This window comes from Episyrphus balteatus, chromosome 1 (assembly GCF_945859705.1).
Source record: "Episyrphus balteatus chromosome 1, idEpiBalt1.1, whole genome shotgun sequence".
NCBI lineage: Eukaryota > Metazoa > Arthropoda > Insecta > Diptera > Syrphidae > Episyrphus > Episyrphus balteatus.
The window spans coordinates 34,965,618-34,993,297 of NC_079134.1; the positions used below are offsets into that span (position 1 = coordinate 34,965,618).

The 27,680-nt window shown below is 28.7% G+C and overlaps 1 protein-coding gene and 1 long non-coding RNA gene across 6 annotated transcripts in view; both read left to right on the forward strand.

The window, feature by feature from the left end:
• The first annotated feature begins 1,231 nt into the window (after window positions 1–1,231).
• Window positions 1,232–27,680, forward strand: part of LOC129906499 (fasciclin-3) — a 272,879-nt gene continuing 246,430 nt past the window's right edge. Inside the window, exon 1 of one of the 3 annotated variants that reach the window (XM_055982280.1) lies at window positions 1,232–2,060. In XM_055982280.1, coding sequence (XP_055838255.1) covers window positions 1,973–2,060 — 88 coding nt within the window. In that variant the 5' untranslated portion in view covers window positions 1,232–1,972. The remainder of the gene's footprint in view (window positions 2,061–27,680) is intronic. The other 2 variants (XM_055982281.1, XM_055982282.1) reach the window with 2 other exon arrangements.
• Window positions 16,234–27,680, forward strand: part of LOC129906500 (uncharacterized) — a 174,324-nt gene continuing 162,877 nt past the window's right edge. The window contains exons 1-3 of one of the 3 annotated variants that reach the window (XR_008770803.1): window positions 16,234–16,281; window positions 16,342–16,448; window positions 22,381–22,631. This is a non-coding gene — a long non-coding RNA (uncharacterized LOC129906500). Of the gene's footprint in view, window positions 16,282–16,341; window positions 16,449–16,870; window positions 16,967–22,380; window positions 22,632–27,680 lie in introns of those variants that run through there. The other 2 variants (XR_008770804.1, XR_008770805.1) reach the window with 2 other exon arrangements.

The window sequence follows — 27,680 nt, forward strand, 5'->3', positions numbered from 1 at the left end:
ATATCTTTTAAATAAAGGTTGTTGGAAACTTATCTACAGAATTTGTTTTTACCATTTAACTCCTGGTAGTGTTTAATTTTTCGAAGAATTTTGTTCACACTAATCACTTTTACTAGAAAAGAATCTAATTTTGTTGCTGTAAAAAGGTCTAAAACGCTTGCAAATAGGCTAATATTTTTTATTGGTGAAAAAAATTGGCCGCTAATTTCTTCCAATTATATGAAGCAACGTCTTGAAATATTCCTTTCGAAGAAAAAAAGTTTCCGTTACGTGACAAATAAGTTGCCTTTTCAATCGTCGTCAGTTAGACTATCAGAAGAATAAATTTCAATATAAAAAATTTTATTCCTAGGATTAATCTCTATCTGAGGTTTATCTGACTATTGAAAAATTGGCCCTTAATGTATACCTAAATTGATTAAATAAACATTTCGTTTTGTGTACTTTTGTACTTTTTGTATATAATTTTTAAGCATAAATTAAGAAATTTAAATTGAGGCATAATTTATTTGAAAAGGCATAATTTTTTTTCAAGTGAGGCATAATTTTGACTGAATGGGTTGGCAACGCTGGTTGGAGGGTGGTCTTTGATATTTTCCTCGAATGGTCGGCAAAAACTTCTGCTTTCTCAACTCCCTTGTCTATGTAGTAGGTATTATTTCCCACAATGAACTTTTCGGGTCCAAGTTTTTTCATAAAAAGTTTAAGGTCCCCCTAAACGCGACTTAAAATTTTAATACTCAAATATTTCCAAGCAACTTATCGCTGCAACATTATATATTTTTTGGGACAGTAATCACCTCTTTTATCCCCTCCCATGTTACGCTCTTCCATGAATCCATATATGAACTTTACACAATACACACATTTATGTCTACATAATCAATTTAAACGTGTAAAGCCCTCTTTTTTTTTTTTACTTCAAAAAATGTATCTTTCTATAAAACTCCATAAACATACACAACACACATATCGCATGCGGCTGACTGAAGGCAGATTTTAATGTATATGCGACATGTTGCTCTCTCTGTTGCGGTGACGTTGTTATTCTTGTATTTTTTTTTTGTTGGTGGTATAGATTAAACGTCTCATCGTCGTCCTCGTCGTTGTTATTCTCGTCATCATCATCAACATCATCATCATCGGCTTCAGCCAGCAGCAGCTAGCAAGCTATAACAGCAACACCAACCAACCAAATACCAAAACCAACCACCATCATCGTCATCGTCGCGTCAGTATAGTTGTCGTTGAGTCGTTTTCACATCGTCTTTTGCCCGTTGTTGGTGTATAAAATTTTTTTCTGGTGTGTTGTGTGTTGTATATGAGAATGGCCATGCTTTTCTAGCGCCTTGTTTGCTGGCTTCATTTAGTCGTTTAGTAACTGTTGCATCGTTCGTTGTTGTGTGTGCGATTAAAAGATATTGCTAGTATATTCGAAAGGTTTATATTCTTTTTTTTTTGTAGATATTATAGCTTGAAGCTGAGAAGGTGTATATGTTATTTTGGTTTTTTTTTTATGTGTGTCGTCTCTCTCGTTCGACAGGTTCAATTTTAATCAAATTTTTTGAAAATCTCATATTTTTTAAAAAAATTAATTTAATTTTTAATGAAAAATTAAATTTATTACCAATTTGTGGGAAGTGAATTTACTTATGTATTTATTTTCGAAATCGAAAATTCTTCTTATGACCGTTATTTTCTGAATACTTGGAACGAAAAAAAAAGAGCGCGTTCCCTGCAACAGCAAAATCTTTTGTGTGTTGAGTGTTTTTAATTATTTTAAAAAAATTTTAAGTGAATAATTAAAATTTTTTATGTGAAATTTTTGTTCTTAGCAAAAATTAATTAAGGAAAATAACACCCAATTGTTTTTTTTTTCGAAAAAATCCAGATAAGACACAAAAAGTCGATAAAAAAAAAAACAAGATACTTCATCCGTTTCCTCTTCAAATTCATCATCAACAAAATCAAAATGGAACGTGGATTATACAAAAATCGCTCCAATTTGCATATAAAAACGACAGCAGCGTTGGTCCTCATCATTGTCTCAATGTTAACAGGTGAGTTTCTACCCCTTACCCCCTTCTACCCGCCAAATCGACCCTCTGGCAACCCTCCTCAATCCACCTACAAGTAGATAATACAACAACACTGTTTTTTTTCAGCAACATATTTCGCTCTTCCTTCTTTTTCGTTTGTTTGTTTCTTCTTATTTTCAGTTTTGTGTTTCTATGAAAAAGTTCGTTATTTCAAAAAAGTTTTAGGCAAGGTAGGTAAAGATAGGTAGGTACTAGGTACTGTTATAGGTGCGAGTATGGGTTTGTTTGTTTGTGAACCTATTTCTCTGTTTTGTGTGATTGTATTGGAGAGTATCTCCACTTGAGTCTGAGTCAGAGAGACTGTACAAGTTTTATTTTTTTTCGCAATACCTATATTTTTTTAATTTTGTATTTCAACTTTGTTGAAAGATATCTTCTATAAAGTTAATTTATATATTTTTTGTTGGCTGATTAATGCCATAGATACGCGAAGCCAACATTTACCGGTAAAAAGAGATAACAATTTATCGCGTAAATAGTTGTTATTGGCTTTTTTTGTTATTAAACTTTATTTGCTTTTTTTTTGTAGGTCGTCATCGTATCGTTTTTTTTTGTATTATTTCCCGCCGATTGATGGTTGATATTAGATATGTTTGATTAAAACAGGGTCAATAAGCAAAAATGCAATAAAAATTGTTTTTTTTTTTGTATTTTTGTTGTCGTTTTTGTTATTGTTGTTGATGTTTGGTGGGTATTTATTTGTATTTATTTAGTAACATGAAAAATCTTTGACATATTGAATCAAACTTATTGTATTTTTTTTGGAGTTTTTGACGATTTTTTTTGTTATAGATACGACCCATGTGTTTGTTTGTATCTATACGATAGTACCGAATTCTTTACTTAAACTTGTGCGTGCGCGGGAAAGTTTTGTTTTTACATTGGCAAAACAAATTTTTTTTGTGTATTTTTTTTTTCTTTTTTCATCTTGAGAGATATTCTTATATTTTTTTGGATGTTTGTGGAGAAGAAGAGAAAGAAGAAAAAACAATATTGTAGATATTTTGGGTTGGTTTGGTAGATATACATTTGAGAAAAGAAGATAAGTACACACACGTGAGTTGGCTCTCTTGGGGGTGTTTTGATATAAAAAAAAATAATAATAATAATAATAAAACACCCTAACTACCTGTCGATGTTTCTATAGATAGATACATAATGTCTGTCTATCTATATATAAATTAATATAACACCAACATAATATCTAATATATTCGTCAAAATTTTGAATGGAGCTTAAAAAAGGACTTAAGATCTTTGCATCACAGATTAGTGAAATATTTTGTTGAAAGGACAATAGGTAGACTAAGGATATAGTTACTTACTTATACTTATACATCATATTCATAAGGAAATATTGATGACGCACAAGCATATTAAGAGTAAACATATTGTTATGTTAGATAGGTAGGTAGGTACTATGTAGAAACTTAAAAGGTTAAGTGTGGCGGGAGAAATTTGGGTGGAATTTTAGTGAGTATGTTGCTTGGATTATTTTTGTTTAAGAACAAAACAATCTTGAATATTTATTTTGGTATCTAGGTAGAAACTCGAAGCTGTTAAACTTTACAGCATTAAACTTTATAGTTCAAACTATTCTTCAAATATTTAGTCAGATTATGAAAGTTGAAACAGAGTTGCTAACATTTGGCAAATACTTTTTGACGTTAGGTGTCAATTGTGTTTAGGGAGTTGATTCCGCTTGTGCGCAGAAAACCTTCCTCTGGAGCATTTTATATTGATCAGGATTAAAAAGAAGAGAAGATAAACAAGCTTGAATTATCCGGATTTTACACTGAACCAAATCCATACGTAAATACAACGAAAAAATTCGTTGAGCCAAAGAAAATTTAATTAGGTAATTTTCAGCCGATGAAAAATTTAATTGGCTCAACGAAACGGCTTTCATACGTTAATGAAGAACTTCATCAATTAACGAAAACTTTCGTATTTTAATGAAATTTTTCATAAAAATTTTTGATAGAGAATTAATGAATTTATATACATCACTTTACGAATTTTTTTCATCAATTAACGTAAAATTTAATTAAAACTTTCGTAAGCTAACGAAGTTTTTCGTAAATTTTATGAGTATTTTAATTAAATTACGAAAAAATATTCGTTAGCTAACGAAACTTTTCGTTGTATTTATTATTTTTTTAGTAGATTATTCTTACATTCTTTTCGTAGAATTACTAATTTTTTCGTTCACCTACGAATTTTTTCATTCATTTTTCTTCTTTTATTTAACTGGACTTGTTAAATCATTGATTTAATATAGCTTTTAATGGCCTTTAGTCCAAACAAAAAATTGGCGTTTGTTCCGGTGGAACTTACTTGGACTCATGAGTTGACCGACTTATCGTGAGACACCTTGTCAATACGCAAATATTGTTAATATTCAGCTCAACTTAAATAGATTTTTAAACAAAAACCTAATGTGAACTAGGTATATCCAGCAAGATTAAGTTTTTCATCATTAAAACAGAAATGCATTCAAGTCTAGGTTTTTTTTTTTTTGCCAGGCAACGATTTTTTTTCGTTAACTGAAGTATTTTTTCATAAGCCGATGAAGAATTTTCATAAGACAATTATTTATTTTCATAAACTTATGAAGATTTTTGTTAGTTAATGTTGAATTTCATAAGTTAATGAATTTTTTCGTTACTTAATTAAAACTTTAATAAAATAAGGAAAAAATTCTTATTTTTATTCTTTAAAATAAGTATGAAATTTTTCGTTAAATGATGAATCTTTTCATTGAATTGGATTTTTTGGCACTAAAAAGGGAGAAAAAGTGTATGAAACGTTTTCATTAATTGATGAAGGTTTTCATATTACGAAAAATTACATATTTTCGTTGAGCCAACGAAAGTTTCGTTGGGCCAACGAAAATGTAGTGTATGAAACGATTTTCGTAATTTTACGAAATTTATTATTTTCAGTGTATCAATTATAAGTTTTTAGGGAGTTGATTTTCCGCTTGTGCGCATTGCGCAATAGTCCTTACCTTACTCTGGTGCTTTTTATTTATAAGTGTTAGATCAGGGGTCAAACTACGGCATACGTTTGTTAACGTATTTACGCTTTATGTCTCTTTTATTTTCTTCTAATTAAATAGAGAGAGCAATAGTCAAAACATTAACGGACGTATGCCATAGTTCGACCCCAGGTTTAAAAAGAAGAGAAGATTAACAAAAATTCATACAATTTTATTTGATATTTTTTCAAAATTACTTTTTTAAAAATTACTTTAATTTTTTTAAATTTAAGAAATTTGTATAAATTGATTTTTATGTAAATAAAATTTAAATTTAAAATAATATTTTTAATTTGCTTAACATAAAGATGAGAACAATTCTCGAAAACGTTTGTTATAATAAACAACATAATATAATGAGTATAAGAAAATGTTCTTTATCTTTTATTTAATTAAAAAACTCATATAGTTTCTAAAAAAAGTAATTTGTTACTTACTCTAACAAACTTGCATTTTCTCTACACAAACAAATTGAAATCTTCTAAATATTAAAAAAAAATTAAAAACTCCAAAATACTTACAAAAAAAAAACAGAAAATGGTTTTAAAGTTGAAAAACCTAGGAAATGTAAAGAAGATCTCCCTCAAGGATAAGTTTTAATAAAAGGCCGTTCATCTTTTAGCTTTTCATTTAAGATGTTTAACCCTCTACTGCATGAATTATGAACGAAATGAAATAAAAATTTTTTTAACAATTTTTTAGCTTTATTAGGGGTTGAAAATGGGTATTACTTAAATTTTTTTATTTTTTTAAAATATATATACATTTTTTGGAAACATAAACCATATATGGGTTAGTATGCAGCAAGTCAATTTCCAGCAAACAATTAATAACCCATATATAGTTTAGTATGCATTCAAGGTATGTTTTGTAAAATATGTTTTTATTACATTGGACTTTCCTTATTCATGGAATTTATTCAAACTCTTTCTTTTATCATTGTTGCAGAAGAACCCCTTCATTTTCTACATGTACACAATACGTTTTCAGTCCCGAAATTTGATATATTGGTGTTTTTGTTTGCCATTCAGGGATATGGTCGATGTTTTCAGTTAGTACTGAATTCAACGACTTTTGCCCTTGGTTGTTGTGAGTGAATTGGAGTTTCGGGATTAGATGGGGCTGGGCTTCCGTGACTTGTATATAACTCCCTCAGCTTTGTTTTGTTCCATCTCTCCTTTGATCACAAGCCAAAGCTGAAGGGCATCATCTTTTTCGTGACATTTTAGGTGTTACAGATTTGCAAAAGTGCTCGGAGATGGCTTGTTTGATGTTAAAAAGGGCCAGAATCTGAAGCTAGATCGTCATCACTTCGAAAGCCATCACCAGTTTTAGCATTAACACACTTATTTTTTCCATAGAAAGTCTTTCAATTCATTTTACAAAAAAAAAAAAAAAATTCCCACAAAAATCAGTAATGTAAGTCGCCAACACATGATAACCCATATATGGTGTTTTGGAAAAAACGCAAAAAAAAGACAAAAATTATTAAAAAAAAACAAAAAACAAACTTCTTAAACATATAAAAGTATAATAAATTCATACGAAACTTATTTTCAATTGGATGCAACTTACTTATTTCTTATAAAAAAAGACTTGAAAAGTTCACACTTTTATTCACAGATTTGCACTTTAGACATGCTCGTGAAACAATGAGTTTAATTCAGAATCACGACTCTCTTACTGATAATAAAAACCGGTTAATTATAAAAAAATAGACATAGTTTTATTAAAGTTTTTTCTTTTTGACATTTGATGCAATATAACAAGAATAAATCGATATGAAATCGATAAACCATATATGGGTTAGTATGCGGAAGAGGGTTTTAAAAGCATAGGTATTCCAGATGGCAGGGCTGGTTTTAGGGTAGGGGCAGCTGGAACCGTCGCGTCGCCCAGAGGTGCAAGCCCGAGTTTTTACGATAGTAAGAACGAAATCACCCCAAACGTTTTTCTATTTGTTTAAGCGTCTTTATTTTTAAACCTACTTCAATTGAAAGATGCCCCCATATCTACTATTCTACATTCAACCTTTTTTACTTTTGCAAAATCGCTCGTATTTTTAGCAACACAGTTTTTGAAAGATGAATGTGGCTCCAATCTTTGGTTGATTTTTTTGCCTTCGGTAAAGGTGCTTTTTTGTCCCCATTTTTCGTTCAATGTATTTGACTTCAACAAAAGTGTTTGTTAAAAAACAAAGAAATCAAATAAAAATAAAGTTCTTTAAAATAAAAAAAAAAAATAAGATCCTCAACTTGATACCAAATTTAATTTGCTATGAAAAGTGTCTTTAAACCATTTCAAAGTTAGGCTTGGTTTTCGAGCTAAATAAAAGAAAAAAAAACTGAAAAACCGACCAGTGTTGCCATTTTCTTCGAAATACACCAATGGATTTAGTAGCATTTTTGGCTGGAGTATTCGTTTATGCCAATTAATCATATTCAGCAATAAAAAATCTTTAACTCTTGTTCTATTTTTGCTCTGGAGTCCCGATCTATTAAATAGACTATAAACTCAAAGAAACAAACAATAAGGACAAAAAAAGGAAGTTGTAGCTTAGCTGATTTATTTACTAAAGGCGTACTGGAAAAAGTACTTGACCATGTTAACGAATTCAAGTACTTTAACGAACCCAAATGACTACGGACCACGCCTTTTTTCTACAAGAACAGAAGGCTGGTCCTGGTAGCAAGAGAGAGAAGGTATCCAAGTCGCTACCACCCGGCATGCTTATGCACTTTCGCTAACTAGCGATCTTGCACAATATCTGAGAGTTGGCTTTCAACTTCTTGTAGAATTCTCGCTAAAAAAGAATGACCTCAACCTTTATGTTCTGAATGAGACTAGATCATCAGCATACGCAGTTTCCTGAGTTAGACTTCTTATCAGGTCACTGATGTCAATACTACAGAGAATCGATAAGTTCCCTGTTGAAGTTACATTGTTACATAATTACATTGCACTTTTGACAACAAACGTTCTAGCATTGAGCACGTCGCAAAACATAACCAAACTCTCATGGAGACCCTCGAAAGCTTGTATCAAATCATAGATTTTTAGATTTGTTTCATTGTATATCACAGACGAGATTAGATGCAACTTGAATGGTGTCATATCCCTTCTAAATCTGTTATTTTTCGCAGCCCATCGAGACACTTTTTCGAATACTTCGCTAATTTATTGATGGCAGATTTGTAGGAATGCACTTGTCCTTTCACTGTTTTCCGAAGTTCATACTCATGGTTGCATGTTTAATGGTTAATTCGAGGTCTTTTCTTTGACACAAGCCTTTAAAATATGTATAGCGTGGTGTCCATTTGTGTTAAAAAGTTCAGCACAATGAAGGATTAGCCTTGCAAAAATTAATTGATGCCTCTAAAGTAGTAAATTTAAACTTTATCCACCTTTCTCTATTCATGGATTAACAGCTTAAGACTTCCATGAAAAAAAAAACATTCTTACATCTTTTGCATATATGTAAGTATGAGTAATTATAAAATGCAAAACATAGGGATTGAATTTTCAAACTTTTTCTATCGCTCCCTGGAAAGAAGGTAAACTTCCCAAGCTTCGCATCAAAAATGTCAGTTCCAGACTTAGTGTCACCTGGTTAAAAAAAAATCCTTAGGAGCCAAAACTTTTTATAAACATTTTTTTTTTTTATTAATCATAGTACAAGAATTTTCAAACTCTGCAACAACAAAAATAAAAATAAAAAAAAGAAGACAGCTCTGTGTAAACTCATAATTCAACTTTAAAAAAAAAAAATATATATTTTTGCATGTGCAACCAACATCGTTCATCATTTTTTCTTGACACCATATCGCCACCGCCATATGAAGTAAAAGTTTCGTCCATTTTGTGTGTGTTCCACATACCCGTAGACCGTAAATAATTGGCACAAAATGTGTGTTTGACTTTGCCAGTAAGCTATTTTTTCCTCTTCTAGAGAAGGTAACAATACTAAAACTATTAAACGGATATAAGAAAAGAGTACCTATATGGTGTGTGGCTTTTATACCATATACCTTACTGATGATGATGGTTCATTGTTTTACTTTTTAAGCCAACAACTTACATCACGTGTCTGAGAATAATTTAACTTTCAAGTTACCGTGAAGTTTAAAAAGAGGGTGCAGTGTCACGAAGGTGTTGATATTAAACCTTTATTAGAGTAAAACTATACCATATCGTAGCTATACTGTGTATAAAAAAAGGCTTATATTTTAGGTTCCAGTACCACGACGCGCTCCGTTGTATTGTTAGTCTTATAGGGAGAATTCTAAATAGCAAATTTACATGGACATAAAATGTGGTTAAGAACCTGATTTATTCAAGGGCGTGTCCTGGTTAACAACAGCATGGTCAAAATTTATATTAAAATATAGGTAGGCTTTCGCAGAATGGATTTTTGCAACGCAAAAATAATAATAAAAAAAAAAAAAAATAGGGATTTCTCTACGACATAATTTATGAATAGCCTTTGGTCATTTGGAGGGAATTAAGTTTTTTAGGTTAAGCTATTACTTAATGAGCATAATTTATTTTGTGTATGCGGATAAGGATAAAGGTTATATGTTCTTTGTGGTCTATAATTTTGTTGTAAAGCTGGATTTTTAATAAAATAAATAATATAATAAGTAGATAAAGTAGGTAAGCTTATGAATTTTTAATGTGAAGGAAGCCACTTTTGCATTTTAAAAATATTAATATCAAATTGTGTTAATGTAAACCGGCCAGGATATTACTAGCCGGTTCTTCTAAAAAGTCCCTCGTTCGACCATTTGCACCTTCCTTGTAGTAGCTTTGAATCATTTATCCAAATATTTGGCAACAGCCCAACCGCAGCCTTTGTCCTTCTTGATCGCCTGCTGATGTCTTCCTTGGTTCCGCTTTCGGAAAAGACAATACTCTCACGATATTGGATTTTTTCCGAATCGACTTTCAGACCCACGATTTCTGCTTCTCTCTCCACGTTTGATGTCATAATATGAAGATTCATAATAGTGTGAGAAAGTAAGTAAGCCCTTCGTTTGCGTAGGCTTATATGTAGATGTCAGACCCCATCGATTTCCTATCGCATATCACCAATAAAAACAAAATTGGTGACAGTATGCAGCCCTGTCTGATTCCACTTTGAAATGACAATCTTCCTCCATGCAGGAAGAAGATTGCTTATAATAACACCAATAAGCTTATCGTGATACAGCTGCCTCCACAAAAAGCAAGCAACCAGGAATTTGTTGCTTCGGGCAGATCACCGCATTTTCATCAAAAAAGTGTTTTTTCTTCATCCGAACTTAAAAGGTTACCATCTATAACTTTCAATAAGTTTTGAATTTAACTTTAAACACTTGTGAGCTTCTTGGTTATTCTATAAACTGTTTTGTTGTCCCAGCTTTTTGCGGCTTCTTGGGCCAAAGTTCGATACTTCGCACATTGCGGTAGGTTGGTATGTAAATTCCAGATCGGTCCTCTTTTCTTTTGTTGACGCTTTCACAAATCTTGGTGGAAGATTACGCATTGGTTCTTCTTTGCATACTTCCTTTATGGAGTCCCACAAGGCTCCACTTTGTCTCCTACTCTTTTTATAAAATTCATTAATAGTCATATTTTGATTCCGCCATTTTTAATAAACAAAATTTGGTGTATTTTTTGTATTCTCAATATAAATATCCTTCAGTGTAGGTACCAAGTTTCGTAATTTTTCATTAAGAAACGGTCATGGAAATAATTTTTGATACCAAAAAGCATAAAAAGGACAACTGTGCGGTGAACAGTATGAAATGTAAGCCTATAAAAAGTCTGATAGAAAATACTGTCTTTGAAAACACTTATTCATTTTTTTTTTTTTTTTGAAAAATTCGGGCTTTTAAAATAGGTATAAGAGTTAACAAAGAAGGCCCATTACTGAAATATCAATAAATTTCTGTTGATCTCTTATCTCTTTTTATTTCACAGATCACGAGTCAAAATTCACAACTCAGAAAATTAAATTGGATATAAAATATTTATCTATTCATTTTCATAGCAATCAATTAGCAAGTTTAATCGCAAACAAATAAAAAAATCTCGTGTCCATTCATCCCAACAAAAGACCCCAAATGATAAAAACAAACAAAAAAATTGTTTTGAACCGCCAAATTGCGAGTGTATCTACTCTTTTTCATATTAATTTAAATTTATTTCCCCAAAAAAACCACTTTCAACTGCCTTATAATTTCCATCAAAACAAGTTCTCTTGCATAAAGCTTTCGTTCAGTAAACCGTTAATCCGTGAAGTTTTTCGTTAAAACTCAAAAGATGTTAACAAATCTACTTTAAACAATAAAAAAAAAAAACAAAAAACATCTTGTTGAACACATATTTCTTTTCTTTATTGTTGTTGTATTAGTCTATAGTTGTTGTTGTAAAAATCGCAATAAAGTTGTCAATTTACATTTTACACTTTGCATTGTAATAGACCCCAAACAAACATAGGAACAAAAGAAAAGCGAAAGCGTAACATCAGAAAATATATACAAAAACAAAAAAAAAACAACCATTTTGTGTGTACTCAAAAAGCAATTACTGAAGATTTTCCTTCCCATTAGATGTCCATTTTTTCTTATAATGGGACGCTTCAAGTGGAAACAAAAAAATTATACTCATTTCTTTCAAATGACAGTAAAAATAAGAAAAATAAGAAAAAAGCAAACTCAAACTTAAATACAAGAGAAAAATAAGTACAAACGCGTTCAAGTGACCACCGCCCTCTCTCATTGAGTTATACATGTTTTACCGGTTTTGCAAAGTTGTATCTTTCATATTATATTTTTGTGCGGTTGTTGTTGTCGTCACATAGTCGCCAACAATATCTTGAACGCGTCTTCTTTTCATAAGTAAGAGATATATGTACATAAAAGTGGGCGGCAGGGCGGGTGGTCGTGGTCGGTCGGTGGTGGTTTCAGTGGGTGTGTGGGTGATGTTTTTTTAAAGCTTCATCCAACAGCTGCAGAAAATATGCAGAAATATTGTATACCAAGCAACACACACTGACTTAATCGTTCATCGTTCTGAGTCATTCTATAGTCACAGCTCTAAAAATTCTAATAAAACATTTTTTTGTATTCTACTTGAGAAAGAAAAAAAATAGTAATATGGTATCTAGACTGATAATGTATAGTTAAAGATTCTCTAGACATGGCCGAACTAATAAATTTCATTACTGAATTGTTACTGAGAAAAGATTGCAAAATTGAGGGCTTTTCTCCTCCATAAATTAACATATTGATTTCCGGGTTTAAAGGCTTTTAATTGCATTTTTTAGGGCTTTTAAAAATATTTCGAATAATTTGTGTGAAAGCAAAGTTATTCTTATCATTAAATTTTGGTTATACGATTTCATGAGAATCAACAAGAACGAACATTTTTTTATGAACAATGAGTTCATGGGCTATGTGAAGTTGGCACAACTAAATTTTAATTTTTTTTTTTTCAAACGTGCCTGGTGCGATTGCCAAAGGTTAGCCCAGGATAGCCAAAGATTTTGTTTCGTTAGCCCACCCTAAGTTCTAATATTATGACGGAAGTATTTTCTTCTCAAAAATCACAAAAAATATTTATTTTTATTCAGTGTAAAAATTGTTGGTTTTGCATTGCGGTTCGTTTGCCTAACTTTAGCCTAGGATAACCCAACTTTTTGTTTCTATATTCCACTTTTTTTTCAGAAACCGAAAAAATTGTGATTTTTTTCTTTCTGTGAAAAAATTGCGCCTCAAATGTTATTTATCTGACAAAGAATTCTTACTTGATTCAATGTAGTCCATCTAACATTCCTGGTAAGAAGTTTAAGTTGATTTGTTTCATTTCACCTTAAAAACCACAAAATACAAATATTTTTTCACGTGTAAAAATCATTGATTTTTTTTTTGTTTTTTTTTCGGTAGTTCAAAAATTATGACTAAAAACTTTTTTTCAAATTACCAACCTCTTAAAATTATAATTATTCAATAATTTTCATTATTTTTTTTACTTTGTTTATTTCTTAAAATTATATCTCGAAAAAAAGCATTTTTTTTTATTTAGACCAGTATGATGTTCTTTACGAATTAAATCCTATACCTAAGAGCATTAGACTGATAAGTGATATAAAACAGACAAAAGATGAAAATTTTACATTTCTTGATATTTCATCTAAAGGTTTTGGGCAAATTTTCGGACACTTAATCCAACTATTTTTGTCTTACGTACTTTAACCTCAGGAACTCGGAAATCTTAAAAAAAAATTACGATGGATACGTTTTCGAGACATAATTTTTCAAAGTCTTTTGTCGTTTTTTTTTTTTTTTTTTGCCATATTTAGTATTCGTGCTATATTTTGAGTAATAAACGATCAAACTGAACAGAAAAAAACAAAAAAACAGTAGATATTGAAAGTCTTTATTTTATACAATTTTAGCCGTATTCAATTTTTGTGACCATTATGTTAAAGTATTTTTTTTTCTCCGTTACATTTTCAATATCTATATTAGACTGGGCCAAAAAAATAAAATATTTTTTTTTTGAAAGTTACTTCGAAAATCTTGTTCAGGATGATGAAAAAAAAATTTGGTGAAAATTTGAGCCGTTAAAAAAAATTTTAAGAGGTCTATCATCGGTGTTTTTTATTTTTATACATGATATGATGTTTTACAACAGAACTGCTAGACGATCAAAGTAAAAAAAAATTTCTGTTCATTTTTTCTTATATAAAATTAAATTTCCTACAAAAAAGATCTAATTGAAAATTTTCGTCAGACGACGAAACGATTTAATTATATTTCTTTTATGAAATCACTAGAGGAGCAATAAAGAAGTTTATTAACTGCGATTTCGCTTTCAAAAAAACTTTACCCGTTAAATAATAGTTATTTTTAGGCTAGATTTGATGCCATTTTTGGGAGTGACTTAGTTCACTTTCATAATTAAGGACACATATTTCGATAAGAAATTTAATTATCTAAAAAAACTTACTTGATACAAATTTTCAAATTCGACTTCCTTTTCAAGTTATAGACAAAAACACAAAAAGAGCCAAAAATATTGATAGTTACAAAAATTACACAGCCAAAAAAAAAAACATAAAAGTTCTGACCTGGATTTGCGACTAGGTTTTTCATATAGTTTTTGGGTCGCTGAAGCCGAATCCGGAGTCCGTTTTGCCCCATCACGTCAGGTTTTCGAGATAACATCAAAAAATGTCACGATCTGGATGTGCGAATATTCTAATAATATAGTTTTTGGATCGCTGAATCCAGATTTGAAGTCAATTTTGCTCTATCACGTCAGGTTTCTGAGATATCTTCAAACAAATTTCAAAACCAAAAAAACAAAATTTCTTACCTGGGGTTGCGACTAGGTTTTTCATATAGTTTTTGGGTTGCTAAAACCGAATTCGAAGTCTATTTTGCCGTATCACGTCAGGTTTTTGAGGTATCCTCAAAAGATGTCAGATAAGAACTTTTTTTTTGAGTTTAGACATTTTTTGAGGATATTTCAAAAACCTGACGTGATGGGGCAAAACTTTTATATTTTTTTTTTGTGGCTGTGTTATCATATCTTTATAACTCTTATCCATACATTTTGAAGAAAATAATCATGTTATCTTTGGCAAAAAGTGTAGATACTAAACATAAAAAATTTTAAAACTATGAGGATTCGAAAGTTTAAGTTTTTTATTTCAAATTTTTTTTTTGGCAAAAATTTCCTTTAAAAAATCGAATGATTTGATATATTGCACTTAAAAATCTGGAGTGACACAAAAAAATTATTCCAGAGTTTGTTGCTTATTTATTCAGCTTTCCAGGTGCCGCTGTGCTTTTCTGTTCAAATTGATCGTTTATTACTCAAGATATAGCCCGAATACTAAGAATGGTGGGAAAAAAACGACAAAAAACTTTGAAAAATCATATCTCGAAAACCTATCCATAAACATTTTTGCAGATAAGATTTTCGAGTTTCCTGGGCTCAAATCTATATAAAAAGTATAACGGCTCATTCATGAATCCGCTCCTGTTTTTATCTAGTTGTTTGACCGTTTACTGGGCTTGGCCTTTTTTGAATAAATATACACAAGACGGAATAGAAAGTTTGCTCATTTAGATAAAATTGAAGAGTTTTTTTTTTGTGTATTCATTTGAACACAATAAAAAAAAAATAGCCGCAACAGTTATTGCTTGGTTCAATGGTTCCGCAGAAATTTCTTCTCTCGCAATTATAATTGTGTGAAAAAAAAATTTACATTGCAAAAGATACTCAAAGTATCCATTGGATACCATATAGGTACTCGCAATTCGTGGAAGGTTTTTTCGTTGTTTTCTGTGAATTTTTTAAATTCCAAGTCTTAATTAGGTTTATATGAGAAATAACAACAACTCTAGACAAATTAAAAGAAAACAAAAAAACATTAACACAGTTCATAATAATAAAAATAGTTGTGTTGTGAAGTTTTGTATCTATTTTATTAGTCTCAAAATGACGTTTAATTTTATTTCGTTACTTTTGTGTGTCTCCCCTTTTTTTTGTAATTTCTCATTCATTAAAGTTTTTCACTGGCTTTTATTTTATTAAAATTTGTAAACATTCATATTTTTTTTTTGTATTCTTTTTTACAATTATTCATTTTATATTTTTGTGTATGTGCACCTGCGGCTACTTGATGAGGTAATGGCTTTTGTATGTTTTTTGATGATGGTTATTAACAAATGGAAGCCATGCAAATATGTATAAATGGAAGACCATATTGTGTACACTTTTTTTTATAATGACGTGTTGGTTTGTTGGGGCTACTGCATTATATAGTTGGTCGAGAGAGTGCATAGGCAATTGACCTGATTTTGATTTTTTTTTGTTTAATTCCGAACAAAATTCCAATTGACCATAAATTGAACTTAATTAAAGTCGAGTATTATTATATAGAGTCAGTTTGACCTACAAACTATGACAGACAGAAATGGATGAAAAATTATCGTAAAGTACTGATCTAAATAAAAAAAAATAGTAATAATTGAACATTATTTCAGTTTTCATTAAAATAATTTCTGTGTCAGTATTTTTCTTTTTTATATTCATATAATATAAGTCAATTATAATCCGATACATTTTAGACAATAATATATTGGCTGTAAGTATATTGAAATTTTTAATTAGAGAGTTTCACCACAGAACTGAAAAGGTTTCCTAGGTCAATTCGATGGTTGAAGACAAGAAAAAAGAAAAGAATTTCTTAAGATAAAAGTCAGTAAGAATGCTAATCTTGATGGAAGGAAATTGATAGTGCGGAGCAATCAGGTACATAACCTTAAAATTTGGTACATTTTTCATATTAAAAATAATGGAAAAGTTCTCGAATTTCTGTACTAATGTAATTAACAATTTGCGGTAAAAATTACCTATTTACAAACCTTACACTTTTGTAACCTTTTTTTTACCGTTTTTGAAATGATTTCAATTTCGGTTGGTCGTAGAGTAAAAGTGTTTAGGCAACAAATATTCAGCGTACTTACGAATTTAATCTAACGTCCATCTTCTTAATGTAACAAACAACAAAAATTAGAGGCTTACAATAGTTTTACATCACAGAAATAAGTTCATCCCATATGTCGACTTTTTTTACTTGTATCTTTTATGGAAGCTATTTAAAAGATTTGAACCTAAGATATGAAATTTTTAAAATTTTTGTTACCTACAAACTTTTACTTTCCGACCAACAGATATTGAAATCCTTTCAAAAAGAAGTGTCAAAATGGGTTAAAATGAGATAGATAACACTATTTTACAAGTGTTTTTAATTGTTCCCGAAACAAAAGGATATTTTTCGGAAGGTTTTCGGTGAACTCGATTCTGAAGTCAGAAAAAATTCATCAGCTCCAGTTTTCGAAATATTACTGTTAGAAAGTGTAAAAAACTTTGTTTTGTTTTAAATAAACATTATACTGTAATGTTTTCTATAAGAACTGTTTTTTCTTCTTTCAATTATACCTGTTTAAATCTTTCCAATATGTTTGTACATGTTTTTTTCGTCGCTGAAAGAAAAGTGAAAACTATATGTTTCTATGTCTTCTAGTTTTTGAGAAAATTGAAAAATAAAAACAAATAAAAACAAAAAATATTTTGAAAAAAGAAACATCTGATAAAATAATTTTTCAATTTTCCCAAAAACTAGAAGACATAGAAACATATAGTTTTCACTGTTCGACAAGGAATAAATTGAGGCAGTTTTCTGTGTGATTAATTTTTTTAATAAAATTCACAGTCTGGACAAAAATAGTATAAAATGAGTTTTTAAAATTTTTTTTTCACATACCTATTTTTAATTTTGAAATCGATTATTTAAAAAACTATTGGTTATAATATATTGATTTAAAAATTAGAATTAAATGTACAATTTTTCCTTTCGGAAATGGTATCATTTATTATTGTATGTGTTGCCGTTGTTTTTTATTATTTTTTTTTTATTTTGATAATTTTTTTGTTTTGAAAACTGCCTCTCCCACCTAAACGGGATAGATAGACCCCCCTTACAAAGAAAAAAATGTTTGTATTGAACTCCTCTACAAAAACCCGTTATCAAATCCTGGCGCCCAAGTTATTCTACTACGTGCCAAAACAACATTTTTGTTCTAGGTACACCTAAAAGTTCAAATTTCTGTATCTAGGTCGAAATCGTAAAATTTTTTTATAAGCCAATTTTCCATAATTTTTCATAAATAATACCTCCATTGATTTGGAAATAAATATTATTTAAGAATTTATTTTTAAAACAGCATGTTGCTTTGATAGCATATACTTTAAATTGATGTCGAAGTTGGGGAATTTTTGAATTTTGACAGCTTATAAATTCTAGGTGGTTTATCCGAATCACATGTTTTATACATTTTTGGAAAGGTTTAATTAATCTTCTATCAGAAACTATAAAAACTATATCAAAAATGGGTAGTTTGACAAATCTAGATTTTTTTCAATAGGTGAAGGTAAAAAAAATTGTTTTTTGCCGTGTTACACCGTGTAATTGATCAGGATGTAATTGACATACATCAATGTTAATGGTACCATTGAAAAGCTTGAAACAAAAGCTTTAAGTCAATGCCAAGAAAGAACTTCACTTTATAGAGATTCAATCAACATACATGAAGTATTTAAGAAAAAAAAAAATAAAATTGAAATTGAAACAGAGAGTAGGTATCTATAAAATGTAACATTTAAAATAAAATTAAGTGCAATTTATTGACAGTAATCGCTTTATGTTTTTACCAACAATTCAAAGTAAAAAATTCAAGCTTTAAAATGAGACCATGAGACTTTGAAGAAAAAATATTTTATCTAGTGCAATTTTTGTTGTTAATATACCTAAATAATTTATTTGATTCCGTTTTTTTGCTCCTAAGTGTACTTTAAGGCAAAAAAAATTCCTTTTCAACTATTTATTTTAATGAAAACGTGTTCAAACAAAGTCAGAATCGAATATAGCGATTTGCATTTCGATTGGAGTTTTCTGAACTAAGAATAATTTTATGTCCATAATTGCTTTGCATGTAAACCCTCCTTAGTCTATTTTTCGTCGTATTATGACAATATTCATGAGTCATTTGAATCTTGCAATTAATGAACCTTTATAAAAATATCATCATGGTCACATTCTTAACTGCTTACAATCAATATGTTTACCAAATCTTAAAGTAATCAATATAATAATAGGTAAAATACATGATATGAATGAAAAATATAACAATACATTAATTAAATGGCTTGTACGTGAAGACACTCATTTCGTTCGTCTGTTTATTACCTTTTAAACGGTGTATTTAAAAATGGTTGTGTACATTGCACCTTAAAATTGTAAGCCATGATTTATTCAGTTTTCAACAGTATTTTAACAAAAAAACCTTTTTATTTATTTTTTTTTTTGTACATGAAAAAGGTCACATTAAGAAAAAACACTGAATTTGAAGGATTTGTAAGCAAGTGTAATTTAATGGCAATGTAGTTTTTTACACGCTCTAAATACTATTTAGTAGGTAATAATTTCCTATCATGCTTCAAAGTTATTTCTAAAAAATAGACAAATAACTTTATCAATTGATTGGCAACAGAGTAATAGGAACTGTGTAAAATGGTAAATTGACCAGAAAATAAGTAATTTGTTCTCCAGTCTTTGCTTATCTTAAACTTAAAATGTTTGTTGTTGTTTATCAGGTAATTTTTGGTTTGCAAAACCAACAAAAAAAAATATGTACTAGTTCAACAGAAACTAAGATTCAACATTTGTGTTTGAAAAACATTCCCACCATAAATTTTAAAATAAGTTCAAAGATATCGTAAAGCATATTATTTTTACATTGAGAAGAGTAAAAAAATGTTAATACACCTAATTTGCATTTTAAATAAAAAAAAAATCTTTATTAGTTTCTCACTCAATCAAAATCCACTTAAAAAAGTACACTTTAGTATACATATTTGAAGTTCTTCATTAAACGATTTTAACCCACATTTTACATGTTTTCCTTTCGGTACGATAATAAATTTATAATAGTTGCCTGCTGACTCTTCTATTTGTGTAATGTTCTTTCACTTCCATTTAGGTATTAGAAAGTTGCGAAGATTATTATGTTAATAACATGTTCTTAACGACTCAACATTATTATTACACTAAAGGTTAATTGCTTTTGGCTTTCATTTTCGACATTATAAACTAAAATAAACAAGTTAATTAACAACTTTTAACTGGATTTATATGCATTAAAATAAATTATTTCAAAGTCATCTTAATAGTACATTTTTATTATATTTGCTTTTATAATGCATCCAAGTGAAAGTATACAACATTATTCATTAGAGTGTATAGTCTTGTCATCATATGGATATAGTTTTCATAGTTTAATGCTTTTTAGAACAAACAATTATTAGATAATTACTTAATGTTGAAATTTAACAGGACGTACAATTAAACAATATAGTTTTATGATTTTGGAATTGGAGTTAGGTACATTTAAAATTGTTTCATTTTTATGAGACAGTAAAAAAGTTACGAAAACTATTTCACCGTATCCTGCTCCACATTCGCAATTTTTAATGGATATTTAATCCATTTGTCTTGGTAATTATGTAGAAAGCGTATACAATTAAATGACACGGTTCAAGTTTAAACCAAAAATATGACCGCACATTAGGCTTCAAAAAAGTTGCTTTCAAAATTCTGTTTTTCAAAATTTTGCTTTTGAAAATAATTCATAACTCTGTTTTGCAAAATTCTGAAAAAAAATTAAAAAATGTTAAAAAGCGCTCGCTTTTGAACATTTTCCAAACCCTTTTTTTAATTTTTTCAGAATTTTGTAAAATCCTCATCTCGCAAAATTTGGTGCTTATTTGAGACTATGTACTTACAAGTAGGTACTATGTCAATTTTTGTAATTAATTTCTTTTTTTTTTTTAATAACTCAATAAATCAAAAAATCCAATCTGCGAAAAATGATAATTGAAAATTTTTTAATTAATTTTTAATAAAAAAGTCAGTCTTCTAGGTTAGTTAGGAAAGTACCAAACTTAAATTGCGTTAATAAGGTGTATTTTTGTTAAGGAAACGCATATGCTATGAAAAACATGCAGAGTTTTTTTCTTCAAAAAAATGCCGGCAGAATTTTGAAAAGCAGAATATAAAAAAAGCTGAATTTTGAAAAACAGAATTTTCTTGAAAAAAAGCAGAATTTTCAAAACCAGAATTTTAAAGGCAGAATTTTGACCCGCTCCCTTTTTTTACAACTAATATGAATTGAGGTATTTGACAATAACTAAAATCCAAGATGGTGGCCTAAAGGTGAATTTCGCAAGTCCCAAAATTCAGGATTTTCGTTTTCGACAAATTCTTTGTCGCATGAAATTGAAAAATACAGGAAATCTAATTTACCACACTTGTTGTTCTATAGGGCAAGTTTAGGATTCGAAAAAAAAAAAATTTAACTTGAGATAACAATCAACCATGACATTACGATGATGTAGAATGCCAAAAGAATGGGTCCGGCAATTCTGTCTGTCTGTCCGTCTATATGCAACTCGAGCTACAGCCTAAACTACTAGAACGATTTTCTTTAAACTTCGTAGTAAACAGTTTTGAAGAAATTGAAATTTTGTTTAGGGTAAAACTAACGATACCTGTCATACCTACCCTGAACGGAAATAGAAAAGTTCCTTTACAGTATTACACTATTACACAATAAGAGTCAACTTTTTAAATAAAAACAATATTTTTTTACTGTTATTAACGGTACATAGAACGCTTTTTTTGGTTTCTGAATATCTCGTACACGACTACACAGATTTCAAGGAATTTTTTTTACCTGAAAGCGTTTAAGTAACTGTAACATTAAAATTTTTTAAATTTCCAAAAACACATTTTTCTGGATTTTTTAAAAATATTTCAAACATTTTTTTTTTTGAAAAATCAGTTATTTGAAAACGGATAAGTGAAATATTTCGAAATTTCGTTTTCAAGTGTTGATAAATTATTTTTATTCAAAATAGCATAAGAACTTTTTTTTTGAAAAATGTTAGAAAATTTTTATAAATAAAAAATATGTTTATTTTTTAATTGTAGGTACAATATACAAACTACCTTGGGTTCCTATTAACAATTTGAAAAATGCACTGCGCAATCATAATAATATTATTTGGCGTATGGTTTCGACTCATACTATACTTCTAAGTCTATATAAAGTAAATCTATGTAACTATGTGTAAATCTTAAAGGAATGCACCACTTAATTAAAATTGAAGACATGCTTGTTCCTTATTTTTTTTTTTTAATTGCAATGTAGGTTTTCTTTTGTTGTCTAGTCCTTTTTAATTAGTCATCCAAAGTTTACAGATGTTCCAGAAAGATTTCCAATAAAATTGAAAAATAGGTTAGAAGGTCCTTCATAGAAAATTGTGTTGAGTTGTTTTCTCCTCTTTTTTATTTCTATCAGATTTGTAATATTTTTTTTTATGTATCATGATTTTTCTTTCTTTCAACATTGCAGTAGTTATGACTTAAAAAAAAACCGCTCTTTTCAATTTTTAGATTTACCGTAGACTTGAAAATGTTTTTATCCGCAATTAATATCTAGAACTCAAACTACTTTATTACATACATAAATAATAGATCTCTATAAATATCGATTTTGATATTTAATTTCATTTGCTATTTCTATTTTGACTAAATTTTCATTTTTATTTTTTGTTTTTGCAGGTAAACCATTTTCTAATATTTGATTTCTATACACAAAATATCCACCAATTATAAAAGTAAGTTGAATCATATTCGTTTCATTATTTCATATACCATAATTTTGTCTATATATTCAACATAGACAATAGGTTCACACAAACCAATATTTTCACATGAATAATCAATATTTGATTATTTAAATAAAATAACAATAAAATTGACTATAAACTCAAATACAAATATTTATTTGAAAAAATTATTTTTTGATTTTAAGCGGCAATTAGTCAGTATAATTTCAAAATGAACTAAGGATTTATAAAATATGAAATAAAATAGTATTATCATTTTTTTTGTATACATTTTTTTCTATAGGTATTTTAATACAAAAAACTTTACGTTTTGATTTTCGAATAGGTTTAAAAAAATCACACAAAAAACTAAAAAAAAATATTCTTGGTAAAATGAGGTCAATTAAAATCAATTAATTCGATTTTGAAGTTTAATTTATTTTAGTACCTTGAAATACAAAAAAAAAAAAAATGCTTTCAAATACCTTACAGTAAATAATCTTACCTATGATTTGTTGATTAGGGGAGAGTGGGGCTAAATGTAACAGGGGTAAGAATTAACAGCTAAAAAAAGCGATGTTCCTTTCAATATTAAGAAACGCGTAAAGGAGAAAAATTCTCAATTTTTGCATATCTACCGGCACATTTTCTACAGATGAAGATTAGACGACAGGGTGAGAAGTTACACTAGTGGTGCCCAAAAAATCCATGTTTGTAACTTTTTTTTTAAATTTTATTTTTGGTCTACCTCTTTACCCGAAAAAGATAGAGTGCTAAGTGTTTTTTTGTCATATGCAACTGTGTTTTGGCTCAAATTGCGTGTATATGTTTTGTCTATATCAGTTTCGCTTTTTTTTTAAATTGATTTTATGTGCCAAATTTCATGCTGGGGCTAGTTGTAACATTTTTCCGGGGCAAGTTGTACCATGTAAAAACCTACCTATACTGAAAAATTGTTTACCTAATATAATTAACAACCCTGAATATGAATGCTTGTAATTGAATTTGTATTTATTTTGAAATTGGAAACACATTTTTGAACCACCACTTGAATTCATAAAGCTTATAAAACAATTTATGAATTCGAATAACTTTTATTTAAGACTACTGTCAAATTTTCTCTGGAAATCTTGGATTTGCTCTACTTTTTACAAATTTGCACCAAAATTTCATGACTGAGGTTTGTTTTTATTGTTATTAATTAAAAATAAATAAATATAAACAAATAAAGGTATTTTTCGCTTATTTTTAGTTTTTGGTACAACCTACCCCGGTATGTGTTACACTTTGCCCCGTATGTGGGGTAAGTTGAAACAACACGATTTTTTTTTTGGAAGCTTTATTTTTCAACATTACCGTTATGTTTTGCTTAATTTTTATGATGGATCTTGGAGCTAAAACATGGGTCTTTAATTTAAAAAAGGTGTGGTTGACCCACTTTCAAATTTGTAGGAGAACCATCGATTTTAGAAAAAAGTGTTACATTTGGCCCCACTCTCCCCTACTTAAAAAAAGTTTTTTATTAATGCTGGCAAAAAAGACTGCAAAAACAGAAGATTTTTTATTTATAAAGAAAAATACCTAATTTACCAAAAATAATTTAAAAAAAATAATATTTGTAGATCTTCTTCATTTTGTGAATTGCTAAGGAAAATTTATCTGACCGATTTCTTAAAAAAAAACTAATGTTTTCAAATAAACCTCAAAGAAATCTGAGCAAAATCATTTTTTAAAGATTAAAGCAGATTTTTATTAAATGAAGAATTTGGTGTCGCTTTCAAAAAAAAACTTCACGTTGGGTCGCACTTATCTGTTTTTAAGTTAATTAGAAAGTAAGAGTTTTTATAGTTTTATATTTTTTATAAAACAAAAACTTTAATTTAATTTTACTATTGATTTTATAAAAAATGTAAAAATAACTAAAAATCCTTTTTTAAATTAACAAAACACATTTTTTAAACTATATAAGTCTAAAAAAAAAAAACATGCAATTTAATTTCTTGTACATATGGTAAAGAATTTTCAAAATTTTTCTCTTCAAATTAAAAAATTAAAAAAAATAAATAAAGTTTTATTTTGAGAAAAATTTTCAAATTTTTTTTTGTATTCCTTTCAAGAAATTATTTTTCGAAATTAAAATCACTAAATTTAATTATTTTCTAAAAACATTGAAATGTTTTTTCAAAAAATCGAACACTGAAGGTTTTGAAAACACACGAATATTTCATTAAAAGTTACTGTAAACTTAATAATAATAGTTTATTTTTTATTAAAATTTAACTTTAAATAGTATTTTTATAAAGCGAAGTAACGAACTGAGAGCCTTTCAGTAATTACAACTTTCCAATTAACTAAATGGAACCTCTTTTAACCGATTTACCATACAAAATAAAAGTCCTTGTAGAACTTACAATAACTATTCTTTCTAAAAAAAAAAATCATGTGTGCAATTAACACGTGGTAGAAGTGAAACCTTAAAAAATCATTTTTCTTGCAAAAAAAAAAAATAAAATAGAAAAAATCTACCTATTTTTATTCTATCACCTTCAAATCCATGTTTTTTATATGACAACCTATATAAATTTTATATCATCTGAAAGCTTGTTGTCTTAGCTCAAAATATATATATATCGATCAGGTCTATGAGACATCTACAAAAAGAGCAAGAATTTTTTGAACTCGATCAATTTCCATAAAAAAAGCGAAAAAACACGTATTTTTATCTTCTCACGCTATTAAAGCATTTTTTACCTAACAACCTATAAAAATTTTTACACCATCTGAAAGCTTATTGTCTTAGCTCAAAATATATATCGATCAAGTCTATGAGACATCTACAAAAAGAGCTAGAATTTTTTAAACTCGATGAAATTTCATCCAAAAAGCAAAAAAAAAAACATTTATTTTTATGTTCTCATGCTATTAAATCAATTTTTTTGTTTGACAACCTATAAAAAATTGTATACCATGTGAAAGCTTATTGTTTCACCTTGTATAACGATGCATAAATATTATTTCAAAGATTTGTATGTGCACTAGATCAAAAGATATAACGTGTGTTGGAAAAGAACATCTTTTTACCGTTATCTCCGAATTTTGAATACGAAATTAATTAAAATTTTTTACAATTATAATTTATTTAATTACCTATCTACAGTACAAATTTCATTCATCTATCTATTAAAACAAAAAAGTTATAACAAGTTGAAGTCGTGTCGCGTTTTCGTTTCATCTTGTTTCAAATCACTACGATACTAAAGAAGTTTTCACTTCAAAACATTATATTTACACAGGCTTTTTAATATTACAATTTCAAAACCTGATAAACTTTTTCATATCACTATTAGCATAAATGAGTGCGTGAAAACTAAAATTTCATATTTTTTTTTTTTTTAGAATAAATTCTTTTATGATGTAAAACTCTGAAACTTAGGTTTTTAAAACCAAAAAGCTTTTCTCTTAATTCCTTTTAGTTTGGTTAATTTAATGTTCAGTAGTCCAGTACAACGAGGATCCACTGTAGCTTAAAAACTTACAAAAAAAAAGGACACCCCATTACATTAAATTACTCACATCAAAAAAATAGTGTGTATAAAAATAATAAAACAAAAAAAAAAAAAAGGAAAAAAGATCATCACCATTCACAATGTTTTTCCTTTTGACAACTCATTTGGAAAAGTTCAAAGCTAAACAAATGAATGAAAACAGGTGGGCTGGAAAGGTGTGTGTGTATGTTTCACCACTGGATAAACACTCCAAAGGTTAAAACACCCAAAACTAAAGTAAAAAAAAAAAAAAAAATAACTACCTACAAGCTAGAATACAAAAAAAAGAAGAGAAAACACAACAGGAAGAGTACTCGACCATAATTTTCTATTTGAAGTTCGTAGCGCACAACGGCACAACACAAAAACTACTCTTCTGTAGTTTTGTCGGTGTAACTTTTGCAGTATAAAACTGTGCTTTAAAAACCAATTAACTGGGTCGCTTTGTGCAGTCATGAAAGAGACTTTTTTTTTGTTTCTTTCGTTGTCGTTTTTTTTATATATTTTTTTCTTTTTTTATTGTTTTAGATATACATACCTACGATTGTGTGTATGTTGAAAAAAATATACTCAACACAGGATGAGACTGCTTTATTATATGAGAGAAGTGAAATGTCCTTTTTTGAAAAAAAAGCTATTTTATTTTCAACTGCCTGTGGGAGTGAGTAGGTGTATTGTGTGTGAGAAATATAGTAGAATCATCATAAAACGACATCATCACATATAGTTTCTATGTGTGTGCTATATTTTTATTTTATTTTATTTTTTTTATTTTTTGTTGTTAGAGAAGAATAAACTCAATGACCCGACGACGACGCACGACCAAGTGGATTATACTTGACGTGTCTCGCCATAATGTCTGATTGTCATGATTATGACAAAGTAATAACCTACTTCAAAAAAAAAATAAAGTTGTCACACACAAAAGTTAAACAATGTTACCCCAAAACGAACAAAATAAAAAAGATGAGAATAAAAAAATATAATAAAATGCCTGTGAGGTGTTTTATCTTTTTTTTATTCAATTGTACACAGAACACATAGGGTGCATTAAGTTATGTCTCTAGAGAGAGATGATTGTTTTTGAGAAAAGATTACCTAAAATTTAAAATAGAAAAGCTCTTAGGTCGTTATTAATAGTTGTCAACCTGTCATTTTGAATATCTGTCTGAATAGGGAGCTAAATGTGTGGATTGATTTATCTGGAATGTAAAGATTACCTATTTTAAGGACTCTATTTTCATTTAAGTCCATTTTGAAAAAATCCTGTAAAATCCACGCATAAGAAAAAAAATTACTCAACATTTTTTTAACTAATATTTTGAGAATTTTGTTTGTAATCTTAAGGAAACAAGTTTATTACTTTAAGAATTTTAAAGAAGAAAGTAGATTTATTTTCATTTTTGGTAACAGCTGTAATATCTTTACACTAAACTTAAGCGGTCACCGTGGTGTATGCGTACTTTTTTTTTAGAGTCTTTGTTTTTTTTTCCACCAAAACTTGTATACAGAAACTTTAAAACAATCATTACATACAAATTTTAAAATTTTTCAAAAAACACAATTTTGGATTTTTAAAAAATATTTCAAATTTTTTTTTTTTTTGAAAAATCAATTCATTGAAAACTGTTGATGAATTCTATCGAAATTTGGTTATTACGTGTTGAATAATGTTATTTTTTTTTTTGAAAAATGTTTGAAAATATAT